Raw genomic sequence first — 15,230 nt, forward strand, 5'->3', positions numbered from 1 at the left:
TGGGCGGTTCCCGAGACATGTGTCATCAGAGAGCACTTAGAAAGAAAAGAACAACCTTAAAGGGGTACTCCGGTGAAAATTTTTTTTCTTTTAAATCCACTGGTGACAGAAAGTTAAACATATTTGTAAATTACTTCTATTAAAAAATGTTAATCCTTCCAGTACTTATTAGCTGCTGAATGCTACAGAGGAAATTCCTTTCTTTTTGGGACACTGATGAAATCACAAGCACAGTGCTCTCTGCTGACATCTCTGTCCATTTTAACAACCATTCATAGCAGATGTATGCTAAGGGCAGTATGGTGGCTCAGTGGTTAGCACTGCTGCCTTGCAGTGCTGGGGACTTGGGTTCAAATCCCACTAAGGACAACAATAAATAAAGTGTTATTATTATTATAATAATGTCAGCAGAGAGAACTGTGCTCATGATGTCATCAGAGAGCATTCCAAAAAGAAAGGAATTTCCTCTGTAGTATTCAGCAGCTAATAAGTACAGGAAGGATTAAGATTTTTTAATAGAAGTAATATAAAAATATGTTTAACTTTCTGCAACCAGTTGATTTAAAAGAAAAAAGGTTTTCACCGGAGTACCCCTTTAAGGAAGCTCTTAAGTACTGAAAGGATTAAGATTTTTTAATAGAAGTAATTTACAAATCTGTTTAACTTTCTGGAGCCAGTTGATATATATATAAAAAAAAAGTTTTTTCCTGGATAACCCCTTTAAAGTTCTAGCAGTCTTCAGATTGGACACTAATGCTATCAATCATACCAAGAGAAGGATCTGGGAAAGCTCCTTATATAGCGAGCTCTGTGCACAGGAAGACCCAACCTCCTGGACACTTCACGGGGTTGTAGGGAATCCCAAGATTTTAGGTATGTTTCCACTCCCCTCTCAAACATCTTTATGGGGCTGTCAGCAATTTGCTTCAAAACTGCTGACAGGTTCCCTTTAACAGCCCTTCATTGCCTGCAGCACCGTATTTAACCAGTAGGCGTTCTGAGCATATGGCCACCACTTCACTCCTGGATGCGCGTCAATATGAGAATATCGGAATAAGACGAGCCACGTCTATTTTGTATCCTTCATCTTATGATCATCTTATGATCATGACTAGAGAGAAATTAGGATATCTAAGCATCTGATATTATTATTTTAAACTTTATACTTTAAACTTTATACTTTTAAAAGTCTAATTTCCATGACACATGTTTTTGGTGGCAGACTGGCATTGTACTTTTCAGTGATTCTTGCAATATTTGCAATTGAAAGATTTGTTACAATAATTCCTGCTTCTGTCCCATATGTTTAAGTTACTATGAAATAACCCAACACGATTCAGATGTATGGACCAGGTTTCAAGTAATAAAAATGCCTGCAAAAAATCTACCATACTATACATTTCAAAAAACATTCAATGGTTTATTGTGTACAAATAAGCCCCAAATTTGCGACTGATTTATTCACACAATTTGTGCAACCATTCTAATAAGATAGTAAAAGATTTATCATATTTTGCTCTACAGCCATTGTATATCTACCAAAGATAGTCAAAAACGTATTATATGTTACTCTTGTTGCTATTTATTAATTGCATGTCTATCATAAACACCACCTTATTCTAAACTGGCACCTCTAAGCCATTAGTGTACTTTCATAGGGTGCACTTTTCTACATTTGATTTGATTTTTGATTTTTTTTTTTGTTTAAATATTGCTTGCATTAAAAGTGCATTGCAATCCCTATATTATCTTTAATAGTAAAAGAGTTTAGCATGACTTGAGGTTAAGAACACATTTTGTACCCTGTGCAATGCAATTCAGGAGCATTTTTCTATAGATTTCGGCATATTATTTTATATATATAAAACAGAGAACGTGATTTAATGGCTTTCATTTGAAAGATTAAATGGCAATCTCAGGGCTTACACACGATCAAACTGTGAAATTTTTTGATGGGCCAATCCATCAGTCTTGGCAGTTATGTTGTTAAAAATATAGGGAACCTGGGGGCTATTATTTCTAAAGATCTATGAACAACATGGCACTGCATTGGGGAAGCCTAAAAAATATTAGTAATATGGATGATTTAGTAGCGGGAAAAAAAACAAAACACTACTGCAGAGAATTAAGACCTCAATTCTAACAGTGTTAGCACAAGACAACTAATTAACAAACATTCTGCAAAAAAGCTTTCCTTAATGGACAATTCTTATAGCACTTTACAAAAAAATAAAATCAGACAATAAATATGTAACAATAAATATTGTAAGTAAAAATCTGAAAATAAGTGTTGGGTAGCTTACATTTTACTACTCCTACTGCTCCATGTAAATAGGGTACCTGCATCCCTTACAAAGTTTCCCTGTTAAATTAACTTTGAACACAGGTTTTCTTCCAGTTGCAGCTATGGATGGAGTTTCTCTCGTCGTCAGAGTATCGTACCCTCTGCTAGGCATCACAGTTCAGGTGTTTTTGATGCAACCAATTTTTCTGCTTTCCCTAAGACATAACACGTTTTTCTACTACTTGTGACAGTTTCTTTCTATTATGCTTGAGAAATTCTATATCTGATGTTGTTTTCAGTGATTGCCACTGCCTTCTTTTTACTGCTTTCTGTACCGCATTGGTCATTTTATAGAGTTTTGAATAAAAAATAAAAAAAAGAAACTAGGGGTTCAAGGTCGGGACTTAAAATGCCAATATACAGGATGGGCCATTTATATGGATACACCTTAATAAAATGGGAATGGTTGGTGATATGAACTTCCTGTTTGTGGCACATTAGTATATGTGAGGGGGGAAACTTTTCAAGATGGGTGGTGACCATGGTGGCCATTTTGAAGTCAGCCATTTTGAATCCAACTTTTGTTTTTTCAATAGGAAGAGGGTCATGTGACACATCGAACTTATTGGGAATTTCACTTGAAAAACAATGATGTGCTTGGTTTTAACTTAACTTTATTCTTTCATGACTTATTTACAAGTTTCTGACGACTTGTAAAATGTGTTCAATGTGCTGCCCATTGTGTTGGATTGTCAATGCAACCCTCTTCTCCCACTCTTCACACACTGATAGAAATCCCACAGGAGAAATGCTAGCACTGGCTTCCAGTATCCGTAGTTTCAGGTGCTGCACATCTCGTATCTTCACAGCATAGACAATTGCCTTCAGATGACCCCAAAGATAAAAGTCTAAGGGGGTCAGATCGGGAGACCTTGGGGGCCATTCAACTGACCCATGATGACCAATCCACTTTCAAGGAAACTGTTCATCTAGGAATGCTCGGACCTGACACCCATAATGTGGTGGTGCACCATCTTGCTGGAAAAACTCAGGGAACGTGCCAGCTTCAGTGCATAAAGAGGGAAACACACCATCATGTAGCAATTTCGCATATCCAGTGGCCTTGAGGTTTCCATTGATGAAGAATGGCCCCATTATCTTTGTACCCCATATGCCACACCATACCATCAATTTTTGTGATCCAACAGTCTTGGAGGGATCTACCCAATGTGGGTTAGTGTCAGACCAATAGTGGTGGTTTTGTTTGTTAACTTCACCATTCACATAAAAGTTTGCCTCATCACTGAACAAAATCTTCTGCGTAAACTGAGGGTCCTGTTCCAATTTTTAGTTTTGCCCATTCTGCAGCACCTGAAACTATGGATACTGGAAGCCTGTGCTAGCATTTCTCCTGCGGTGTTGCTATCAGTGTGTGAAGAGTGGGAAAAAAGGGTTGCATTGACAATCCAACACAATGGGCAGCACATTGAACACATTTTATAAGTGGTCAGAAACTTGTAAATAACTCATGAAAGAATAAAGTTACGTTAAAACCAAGCACATCATTGTTTTTCTTGTGAAATTCCCAATAAGTTTGATGTGTCACATGATTCAAAATGGCCGACTTCAAAATGGCCGCCATGGTCACGACCCATCTTGAAAAGTCTCCCTTCTCACATATACTAATGTGTCACAAACAGGAAGTTAATATCACCAACCATTCCCATTTTATAAGGTGTATCCATATAAATGGCCCACCCTATATGTTAATAAATTATTACAGCCACTGTTAGGCTGCATTCACACTGCGGTTGGAGGGTATGACTGCCAGATCCAGCTGGGGGAGGGGAAAACCGTGCACTCCCGTACACCGGCGCCAAACTCCATTGAATTTAATGAGCTCATTTTGCCTCGTATCCGGTTTAGTTTACTGCGGTTTTAAAGGAGTTATCCAGGAAAAAACTTTTTTATATATCAACTGGCTCCACAAAGTTAAACAGATTTGTAAATGACTTCTATTGAAAAATCTTAACCCTTTCAGTACTTATGAGCTGCTGAAGTAGAGTTGTTCTTTTCTATCTAAGTGCTCTCTGACGACACGTGTCTCTGGAACCGCCCAGTTTAGAAGCAAACCTCATCTACTCTGTGCAGTTCCCGAGACAAGCAGAGATGACAGAAAACAACAACTCAACTTCAGCAGCTGATAATTATTGAAAGGATTAAGATTTTTTTAATAGAAGTAATTTACAAATCTACAAAATCGGCCCGTTGAAGCACTATCCAGTGCAAAACCCCGGTGTCGCCTCTCTGTGATACCCCCCGGTACCATCTGCTGTCCTCCCGTGCATATGTACTAGGCTGTGAATATGTACAATAAATATTGCTGAATTGGAATACTGGTGAGTGCCGACTTTTTCTTTCTTCTATCAAGTGTACTAATTTACAAATCTGTTTAACTTTCTGGTGCCAGTTGATATAAGAAAAAAAGTTTTTTCCTGGAATACCCCTTTAAGTCCGGTCACAAAACCGGATACAGGCCAGAAATCTTTGACCCAGTAGGGTCATTAAAGTCAATGAAGCTTGGCGCCAGTCCGGCTGGGGTACGGGAGTGCACGGTTTTCCCCTCCCCCAGCCAGATCCTTAAAATGATACCCTACTTATATAGTTTTGATTTTGTTGTACTTCTGGAAAAAATCATAACTACATGCAGGAAAATTTATACGTTTAAAATTGTCATCTTATGACTATTATAACTTTTACATTTTTCCGCATACGGGGCGGTATGAGGGCCAATTTTTTGCACCGTGACCTAAAGTTTTTTTTTGTATTGATCAGACTTTTTGATTGCTTGTTATTAATTTTTTCAGGATATAAAAAGTGACCAAAAATACGCTATTTTGGACTTTGGAATTTTTTTGCGCATACGCTATTGACTGTGCGGTTAAATTAACGATATATTTTTATAAAATAAACATTTCCGATCAACTTTGAACACTGCATCTAAAGGGTTAATAGCGCGCGGCACCGCGATCAGTGCCGCGCTATTAGCCTCGGGTCCCGGACATTTTTAAGAGGCCGGGCCGGGCCCGACCCGCTATGACGCGGGGCCAGGGGAAGACAGCACATTGCCGCCCATTTCCTGTCCGGTAGATGCGCTGCTGATAGCATACTTTTCACAGATAGCGCTGCGAGGGACATATGTGTATAGAAGTGCTGCCATACTGAAATTTTTCAAGAAAATGATGTATTACTCACAGAAAAGGATTGCAGTAACACATGTTTTGCTATACACATGTTTATTCCCTTTGTGTGTATTGGAACTAAACCAAAAAAAGGTGGACAAAAAGAAAATTGGACATAATGTCACACCAAACTCCAAAAATGGGCTGGACAAAATTATTGTCACCCTTTAAAAATTGTGAAAAAATAAGATTGCTTCCCGGCCAGCAGCATGATGCGCTGCTGATAGTATACATCACAGATGTGCTGTGAGGGACATATTGCACTCACTGGGGGGACATATGCAAGTGCTGCGGGGAGAAAAATATAAAGCTAGCACAATATACATAGCAAGCGCAGCGGAGGGCAATATACATAGCTGGCGGAGCGGGGGGCCAGACATGTAGCGATATATGTCTGGCACCCCCACTGCGCTAGCTATGTATATTGCCCGTCCCCCCGCGCTGCGCTACCTATAGATCTTGTCCCACTCCAGCGCTTCTATACATATGGTCCTGCAGCGCATCAGGGCAGCCGGGGAACACAGCGCAATGCTTCCCCAGCCAACAGTGTAGTGCAATATTACAATCCTAGCTAGTGACTTTGAAAATTAAAGTAAAACACACACACGATCTACAATCGCAGGGTTGCAGTAACTTCTGATCACATTGGGTCTCAGAAATGAGACCCGATGCAATCAATCCCTCAGCTCCTTTATTACTACCCGCAACATGGAACAGACTGTGTTCCATGATTGGGCAAGTAGTACAAGCACTAACCTAGCCTTCACAGACTCCCGCAGCCTGGAAACTACTACTCCCATCATGGAAACAAGTCTGTTCAATGATGGGAGTAGTAGTAGTAATCCTACAGCACAGCAAGAGTTTGCTGATTTCACTTCTTCTGAGCATGCTCAGATGTAATAACGGTTCAAAAAGGAAATTGACCCCTTAAGGACCGAGCATTCTTCCGTTTTTGCACTTTCGTTTTTTCCTCCCTACCTTTTAAAAATCATAACCCTTTTCAATTTTGCACCTAAAAATCCATATGATAAATGACGTTTTTAGTGGTACCATTTTTGTATTGATCGGACTTTTTGATCGCTTTTTATTCATTTTTTCATGATATAAAAAGTGACCAAAAATATGCTGTTTAATTAACAATATATTTTATAATTCGGACATCTCCGCACGCGGCGATATCACATATGTTTATTTTTATTTACACAGTTTTTTGTTTTTTTTTTATGGGAAAAGGGGGGGGGGGTGATTCAAACTTTTATTAGGGAAGGGGTTTTGTTTCCACTTTTTTTTTTGCAGTGTTATAGCTCCCATAGGGGGCTTTAACACTGCACACACTGATCTTTTACATTGATCTTTATTATCCCATAGGATAACATAGATCAATGATTCTGCCGCTTGACTGCTCATGCCTGGATCTCAGGCACTGAGCAGTCATTCAGCGATTGGACATCAGGAGGCAGGTAACAGCTGTAAGGCAGGTCCTACAGCTGTTCGGGATGCCGCGATTTCACCGCAGCGATCCCGAACAGCCCCCTGAGCTAACCGGCAGAAGTTTAGTTTCACTTTAGACGCGGCGATCAACTTTGATCGCCGCGTCTAAAGGGTTAATAGAAGTCGGAACCGCGATCAGTGCCGTGCACTATTAGCCACAGGTCCCGGCCGTTGCTAGGTGCCGGGCCCAACCCGCTATGACGCGGGGCCACGCCGTGGCCCCTGCGTTATAGTAAGGGAGGGGACTCAGGACGTACCGGTATATAAACGAGCCCTTACTGTGAAGTCTTTAAAATGTTACTGTAATGTCTGGCTTCTCCCTTCTTATACTAGCAATCAGTGGAGGTGGGGTGTGGTTACTGTAATGTCTGGCTTCTCCCTTCTTATAATAGCAATCGGTGGAGGTGGGGTGTGGTTACTGTAATGTCTGGCTTCTCCCTTCTTATACTAGCAATCAGTGGAGGTGGGTGTGGTTACTGTAATGTCTGGCTTCTCCCTTCTTATACTAGCAATCAGTGGAGGTGGATGTGGTTACTGTAATGTCTGGCTTCTCCCTTCTTATACTAGCAATCAGTGGAGGTGGGTGTGGTTACTGTAATGTCTGGCTTCTCCCTTCTTATACTAGCAATCGGTGGAGGTGGGGTGTGGTTACTGTAATGTCTGGCTTCTCCCTTCTTATACTAGCAATCAGTGGAGGTGGGGTGTGGTAGGGGGTGGATTGAACATATTCAATATTTACCTTTAGTGATTCCAGTTTCATGTAGACTGAGACAGAAAATAAAACCACCATGGGCCACTAAAAAAATGTTACCTCCAAGACATAAATAAATGGGACCTGGAGGCCTTATCTATCCTCGGAAAGACTGCCTGGGTTATTTTTCATTTATTAATTTAAAATATACCTCCTTATTAATGATTACACTCAATACAATCAGTCATGAGGTACATATCTTGGCATTGCATTGTTTGTCATTACTATGGTAAATGTTTACCTAACTACTCTTACTGTAAAGATAGCTTTCATAGAGTGTTGATGGATCCTACTTATTCCATATGTAAATAATGTCCTACAGTCTATTGAACTATTTATCGATTAAAAAAAAGTTATCTGTTATTAATAAGACTATCTTTATTTCAAAGCTATGTATACCAGGTTTCCAGCCCATCATTATAAAAAGCTGCCCATTAGCTACTGAATTGACCATCATACTTTTTTTTATTGTTCTACATTCTGTACCATGTAATCCATTTAATAAAATCTGTCTAAACCTGGCTAATTTTGTTAGGTTGAAGGAAATGAAATATCTATCTCTAAAAAATAATGCAGGCATGACTTTATTTCCTTGTCTCTGCCTTTTCTTAATTCTTGTTCCTTTTCATATGACAATCTATCTGGTGGGTGGAGCTTCTAATTGCCACATAGTTTGCTATGCGCTTTATTTTCCAGCAGTCATTAATGGAGGTGCTCATTCTTGTGAGCCACTCATCAAGAGAATCTAATCTTTATAATGGTAAAGTTATCTCATCTATTCTCACACAGTGTACAGTGTTATTATAGTAAATAATACCCTCCTGCCAAGTATATGTAGAGTTATAAACTGTAATATAAAAGCTATAACAGTACATAATATATATTTACCTCATAATGGCCAGTGAATCTTCACCCAGATTCCCTCATACATAAGAATGTAAGTACATTTCATGCAGGGTAGCAGCTGTATGCTGCTGTCTATTTAGCTGTATAATCACTGTGTGTGAATAGAACAGAGCAACTAAACATGCCTGACCAGAAATAAGTCTACAGGACTTCATGGTAAAACCGATTTAGGCTAACCTACATTGGTTTTATAGAATAAAACCCAAATAAAGATTAGGCCTTAACATATTAGTCTCTTTGACTTTTTAGTTTTATTTTCTTTAATGCACTCTAAAATTGTATTCCCTTTTGTCTTCAATTATTTAAACCAAACAGGATATTTGGATTGATTTGGATAGGTATATACGGCTAGTCTAAACAAGGCCAAAGCACAGACAGGAAGTGTCACTGTAACGACATTGAAGTAAGACAGCATCTGCCTTCATGTAAACTAAAGGACATTTTTATATATTATTTACAGAGTCTTACTTTATTATTAGGACCGTGAGAAAGAAAGATGAATAGAATTAGCTGTTTTTCTTGCTAGTATACATTTTATTTGCAGGACACATAAGTGACGTGAACTAGAACAGATTAAATAAGTGGAATGTGTCATCTATTGACCCTATAGCTATGCCACAGACAAGCCACAGTACACATCAGAATACCTTTATGACGGTACCACCACTACTGTATGCCCAACTCTTTCTACCCTGCCAATTTTATAGACATTTGTACTTGTATACTAATAAAAGACTTACCATGAATTTTATAAAATGAGAAATGGCTGAAAATAACTACTATACCTTTTCAAATAGTCTAAGGCACTGGAAGACCACTCCAGAACTTTCAGAAACTTTTCCTCATAATATACTCTCTGCAACAATTGAACAAGAAACTCCAAAAAACGAGATTTCTTCTTAAATTTCATGACTGGATAAGATAGGAAAAAAGAAACTGATAAAAACACAAATATTTTAAGAGAATTAAGTCAAATCGATTCATAAACATAGTCAGAAAAGGTAGTTATACAAACAACAAACCTACAGCAATACCAATCAGGTCACTGACAATAGTGACACAGGCATCAATCTGAAGCTCTGAAAGCCAGTATAGATTACTTGTAACTGTGACAGCTGAACATAAACTAGAGAAGAGTGACATCTTTTGGTTACTGATAATCACTTGCTTTCTTGCCTGAAACATTCCCTGTTCTTTCTACTAGGACTAGTTTATCCAAACTTTAATCCCAATGACTGTCGGTTCTGGTTAACATCATTCATTTTTTCTATTCTATGTAGCTATTTTGCAATATTATAGAACACAGTTACTAGAGTAAGCATAGACCAAGTGCAGATTCTTCCCTGCTTTCTGCCCTGTGTGCAACTATAGAAGAGACTGTTCAAGAGACTGCTCATAGTCAGCAGAAAACTGTGTCCCTGTGCGGGGGGTGGGGGGCGGGGCATAAGAATTAGGTCAATAGCCCTTGGATGGAACATGAAAATAACACATATAAATGATTGCACAATACACATTGTTCATCTTTTTTATTTTTAACTAGCTGAGTACCCGGCGTTGCCCGATTTTTCCTTCCTAATCCTTTTTGTGGAGGAAAATCAACAGAGGAAGCTTTTGACTTCATATCCCGTCCTCATATATTGTTGTCATATGTCGACCTCATATCCTGCCTTACTATCCCGACCTCCTATCCCGTTCTTCTATCCCACCCTCCTATCCCGTCCTTCTATCTCGACCTCCTATCCCAACTTCCTATCCCGACCTCCTGTCCTGTCCTCCTATCCCTTCCTCCTATCCTGTCCTCTTATCTCGTCCTCCTATCTTGACCTCCTATCCCGACGTTCTATCCCGTCCACCTATCCCATCTTCCTATCTCAACCTCCTATCTCGAACTCCTATCTAGACCTCCTATTCCGACTTCCTATCCCGACCTCCTATCCCAACCTCCTGTCCTGTCCTCCTATCCCTTCCTCCTATCCTGTCCTCCCATCTCGACCTCCTATCTCGACCTCCTATTCCAACTTCCTATCTCATCCTCCTATCCCGAATTCCTATCCCGTCCTCCTATCCCGTCCTCCTATCTCAACCTCCTATCCCGATGTCCTATCCCAACCTCCTATCCCGTCTTCCTATCTCGACCTCCTATCTCGACCTCCTATCCCGACCTCCTATCCCGACCTCCTATCCTGTCCTGCTATTCTGACCTCCTATCTCGACATCCTATCCCGTACTCATATCCCAACCCGTAATATGTGTACCAGGTATTGAAATATCTCCAGCAGTATGTAAGTTTTTTGGGAACATACATTTCCCATTTATTTGCATGGGACTTTAAACAAAAACCCCGACCCTCTCAAAAGGGGGTAGTTAAGGGTTAAATGAACTATCCTATATTTTAAGTGGACATATAAGTAACATGTGACCAAGTATTATCAAAATATCTCCAGCCGTTTGGAAGTTATGCAGTAACATATTTCCCATTGACTTGTATGGGACTTTAAACAAAAACCCCGACCCTGGCAAATGGGGGTGAGTAAGGGTTAAATCACCTATCCTATGTTTGTTGTAGATATATAAGTAACATGTGTGCAAAGTTTCATGTTGATATATTCAGCTGTTTGGACGTGATGCTGGAACATACATACATACATACATACACATACACACACACAGACACATTGAGTTTTATATATATATATATATATATATATATATATATATATAGATTGAAGAATTTTAATTATAGAAGTGTCTGGCAGCAGCTTAGCTCCCCTTCATTCTAAACACATGAAGATTGATTGGGCTAAATGTTCAATGTATAGGGAGGGGATTAAGAGACATTTTTAGTACACTGGGGATAAAAAGTTTGGGCACCCAGGTAAAAATTTGTATTAATGTGCATAAAGTAGCCAAAGAAAGATGAAAAAATCTCCAAAAGGCGTCAAATTACAGATTAGACATTCTTATAATATGTCAACAAAAGTTAGATTTTATTTCCATCATTTACACTTTCAAAATAACAAAAAACTAAAAAAAAAGGCGTCTGAAAAAGTTTGGGCACCCTGCAGAGTTAATATCTTGTACTGCCCCCTTTGGCAAGTATCACAGCTTGTAAACGCTTTTTGTAGCCAGCCAAGAGTCTTTCAATTCTTGTTTGAGGTATCTTTGGCCATTCTTCCTTACAAAAGTCTTCCAGTTCTTTGAGATTTCTGGGCTGTCTGTCACGCACTGCTCTTTTGAGGTCTATCCATAGATTTTTAATTATGTTGAGGTCAGGAGATTTTGAAGACCATGGCAAAACCTTCAGTTTACGCCTCTTGATGTAATCCTCCGTGGATTTCGAGGTGTGTTTAGGATCATTATCCATTTGTAGAAGCCATCCACTCTATACCTTCAGCTTTTTCACAGATGGCATCAAGTTAGCATCCAAAATTTGCTGAACTTTTATTGAATCAATTTTGCTTTCTACTCGTGAGATGTTCCCTGCGCCACTGGCTGCAATACAACCCCAAAGCATGATTGATCCACCCCCATGCTTAACAGTTGGACAGAGGTTCTTTTCATTTAATTCTGTTCCCCTTCCTCTCTAAACGTACCGGCCAAAAAGTTTAATTTTAACCTTATCGAACTTGTTTCCAATATGCATCAGGCTTGTCTATATGTTCATGTGCAAAGTTCAAACGCTGATTTTTGTGGTGAGGACGTAGAAGAGGTTTTCTTCTGATGACTCTTCAGTGAAGACCATATTTGTACAAGTATCTCTTTATAGTGGAATAGTGTACCACAACTCCAGTGTCTGCCAGATCTTTCTAGAGGGATTGTGCAGTCAAACATGGGTTTTGAATTGTTTTACTCACAATCCTGCGAGCTGTTCTGTGTGATATTTTTCTTGGTCTTCCAGATCTTACTTTAACTTCCACTGTTCCTGATGACTGCCATTTTTTAATTACATTTTGAACAGAGGATATTGACATCTGAAAACGTTTTGCTATCTTCTTATAGCCTTCTCCAGCTTTGTGACCGTCAACTATTTTCAGTTTCAGATTTCTAGACAACTGCTTAGAAGAACCCATGGTGCTGATTGTTGGGGCAAGGTCAGATGAGTCTGGGCATTTAAAACCTTTGAGATTGACATCCCCTGGTCTTCCCAAATGATGATTGAGAACAATCCATGACACTGGCAGGTCTCAGCTTTGCAAAGTGGGCAGTGCATGCTATAAATTCTGCAGGGTGCCCAAACTTTTGCAGACACCATTTTTTTGTTTTCTGTTATTCTGAAAGTGTAAATGATGGAAATAAAACCTAACTTTTGTTGACATATTATAAGAATGTCTAGTCTGTAATTTGATGCCTTTATGCACATTAATACAAATTTTTACCTGGGGTGCCCAAACTTTTGATCCCCACTGTAATACATGTGGTTGACGGAGCGAGAGAGAAAAAAATGAGCATGCAGGAAAAATTTTGTTTTTCCTTTTCCATAAGTTACTAAATATTTTTAACTTCCAATTTGCCATTATGTGGTATTGAGTGCAGATATAAATATATATTTTTCAAAAGCACAAGGCCACAACATAAAAAAAATGTGAGAAAACTGAAAGAGTTTGAAAACTTTCCGAATGCACTGTATTTGGTGTTTACAAGCTGCTGGAACAAAGTTTGTTTCATAATCCATTGTACTACTGCTATATTTAAAGAGGGTTTGCCCCACCTTACTACTTCCTGGTTTTTCAGCTTATCTGGCCTGTTTTTAGTGCCCAGAGGTGGTCAGAATAGCTAGAAACCACAAAAGCAGGGAATTTATGTAGTTTACTTATTTCCCATAGACTTTAATGGCTACTCTGTTTACATAACTTCAGGAGTTCTGTAAACAGCGTAGTCCCGGGGGCAATGTCATTTAGGCAACTCCCATTTAAGTCAATAGGTGTCATCAACAGGTGTCATCAGAGAGGATTTAGACAGAAAAGAACAACCTTAACTTCAGAAGCTCATAAGTACTGAAAGGATTAAGATTTTCTAATAGAAGTAATTTACAAATCTGTTTAACTTTCTCGAGCCAGTTGATATATATATATATATATATATATATATATATATATATATATATATATATAAAAATGTTTTTCCTGGAATACCCCTTTAATACAGTAGTGTACATGTGCCCCATGTTAAACAAAACATTTGGGTCTCCATATTAGTGCAACAATAAGGTATTGCGCCACGGTTGGGAATAGACACAAAGATGTCCCTACAATATTAGAAAGATTTTCTTTTTAATCTGAAAGGGGCATACACAATCATTTTTACAACTGACGGATATGCACACTAAAAACAATTGGTCCTGAGTGATGGAGACTGGTCCGTTAAAAGTCTTTTACATCGCGGGAAAATATTATGCAAATGTACTGCCTTTCACATTGGTTTCCGATGCAAGCAGAGTAAAACTATAACTGTAGCGCTTACAAACTACTAACATTTTGAATCATAAATATGTGCTCTGACTAAAAGAGCAGTTTCCATCACTCAGAACCAATTGTTTTAGTCCCACAAGTGTGTCAACTGCAACTTTAACATACAGAGCATCTTACACCTACTGTTTTGTAACATATGATTAGATACAAAATGATTTGAAAACTCAGCTTTTCTTCCGGTTTGGATTATGAAATACTCACTTTCTTTAAATGCCGCACTTGGAGACCAGCATGAAACAACAGAATACAGCAGGACAGGATCTTCTTGTCCGGTAAGCATTGCCCCATTAACTGTAAAATGAAACAATGAAGTATTAGAGTTATATATCTATTCAAATGAATTAACATTATTTTGAGACTAAGCTATACATTTTAAACTTTCTCTGCAATTTCCCTGTTTAGTATTCTGTTCCAACATGTGAGCACAGCAAGTGGTAAATTTACGTTGTGCTGTGTCAGCTTGTTCTTTCCAGTGGCAAGAATCTCTTAATTGTTTTTTTTACTTTCCATAGAAGCATCAATGTAAAAACAACAACATGGCAAGTTAATATCTTATTTCATTAAGTTGCCAAGGTAAACCAGACTGATCAGCTATTATGATTGGTAAAGTAATAAATTTGAAATATGTAAATGTAGAATAAAAAAAAAACTATTAGTATCTCTTAATGGGCTTTCTGATACTGAAGTGAGTGCAACTGTTTTTAACACTTTGTAACGTATTACTTGTAAGGATAAGTTCACACTGCTGCTTGGCTCTGCTAAAAGGGAGATCTGTCGTTTTATCAATCTAAAGGACAGGAGTCGAGTGGAGAAAAAAAAAATTGTGCATGTCCTATTTATTACCTCTGCTCAACTCCTGTAAAATATCGGATAGCCAACGTACCCCAAGTCAATGGGATCCAATGGGATCAGTCAGGCCCAGCAGTGTTCACTGTGAAAAGGGTATGCTCAGCTTCCTTGTTTGGGACTGAATGAACCCTGAACGTAAAGGAGCCCAGCGACATATAGTAGATCACCAAAGCTAATAAATTTGATTGCAATGCCAATGACAGTCAATGGTCGAGGAATGCATAAATATGGTTCTAAGT

At 38.7% G+C, this 15,230-nt stretch overlaps 1 protein-coding gene across 1 annotated transcript in view; it reads right to left on the minus strand.

Annotated features, from left to right (window-relative positions):
- The window catches only part of CFAP54 (cilia and flagella associated protein 54), a 395,393-nt gene that overhangs the window by 228,590 nt on the left and 151,573 nt on the right, over nt 1–15,230 (minus strand). The window contains exons 30-31 of the mRNA XM_056574483.1: nt 14,344–14,433; nt 9,460–9,586 (exon numbers count right to left, since the gene is read on the minus strand). Of these exons, the coding sequence (XP_056430458.1) occupies nt 9,460–9,586; nt 14,344–14,433 (217 nt within the window). The remainder of the gene's footprint in view (nt 1–9,459; nt 9,587–14,343; nt 14,434–15,230) is intronic.

This window comes from Hyla sarda, chromosome 4, assembly GCF_029499605.1.
Source record: "Hyla sarda isolate aHylSar1 chromosome 4, aHylSar1.hap1, whole genome shotgun sequence".
In the NCBI taxonomy this organism is placed as follows: Eukaryota; Metazoa; Chordata; class Amphibia; order Anura; family Hylidae; genus Hyla; species Hyla sarda.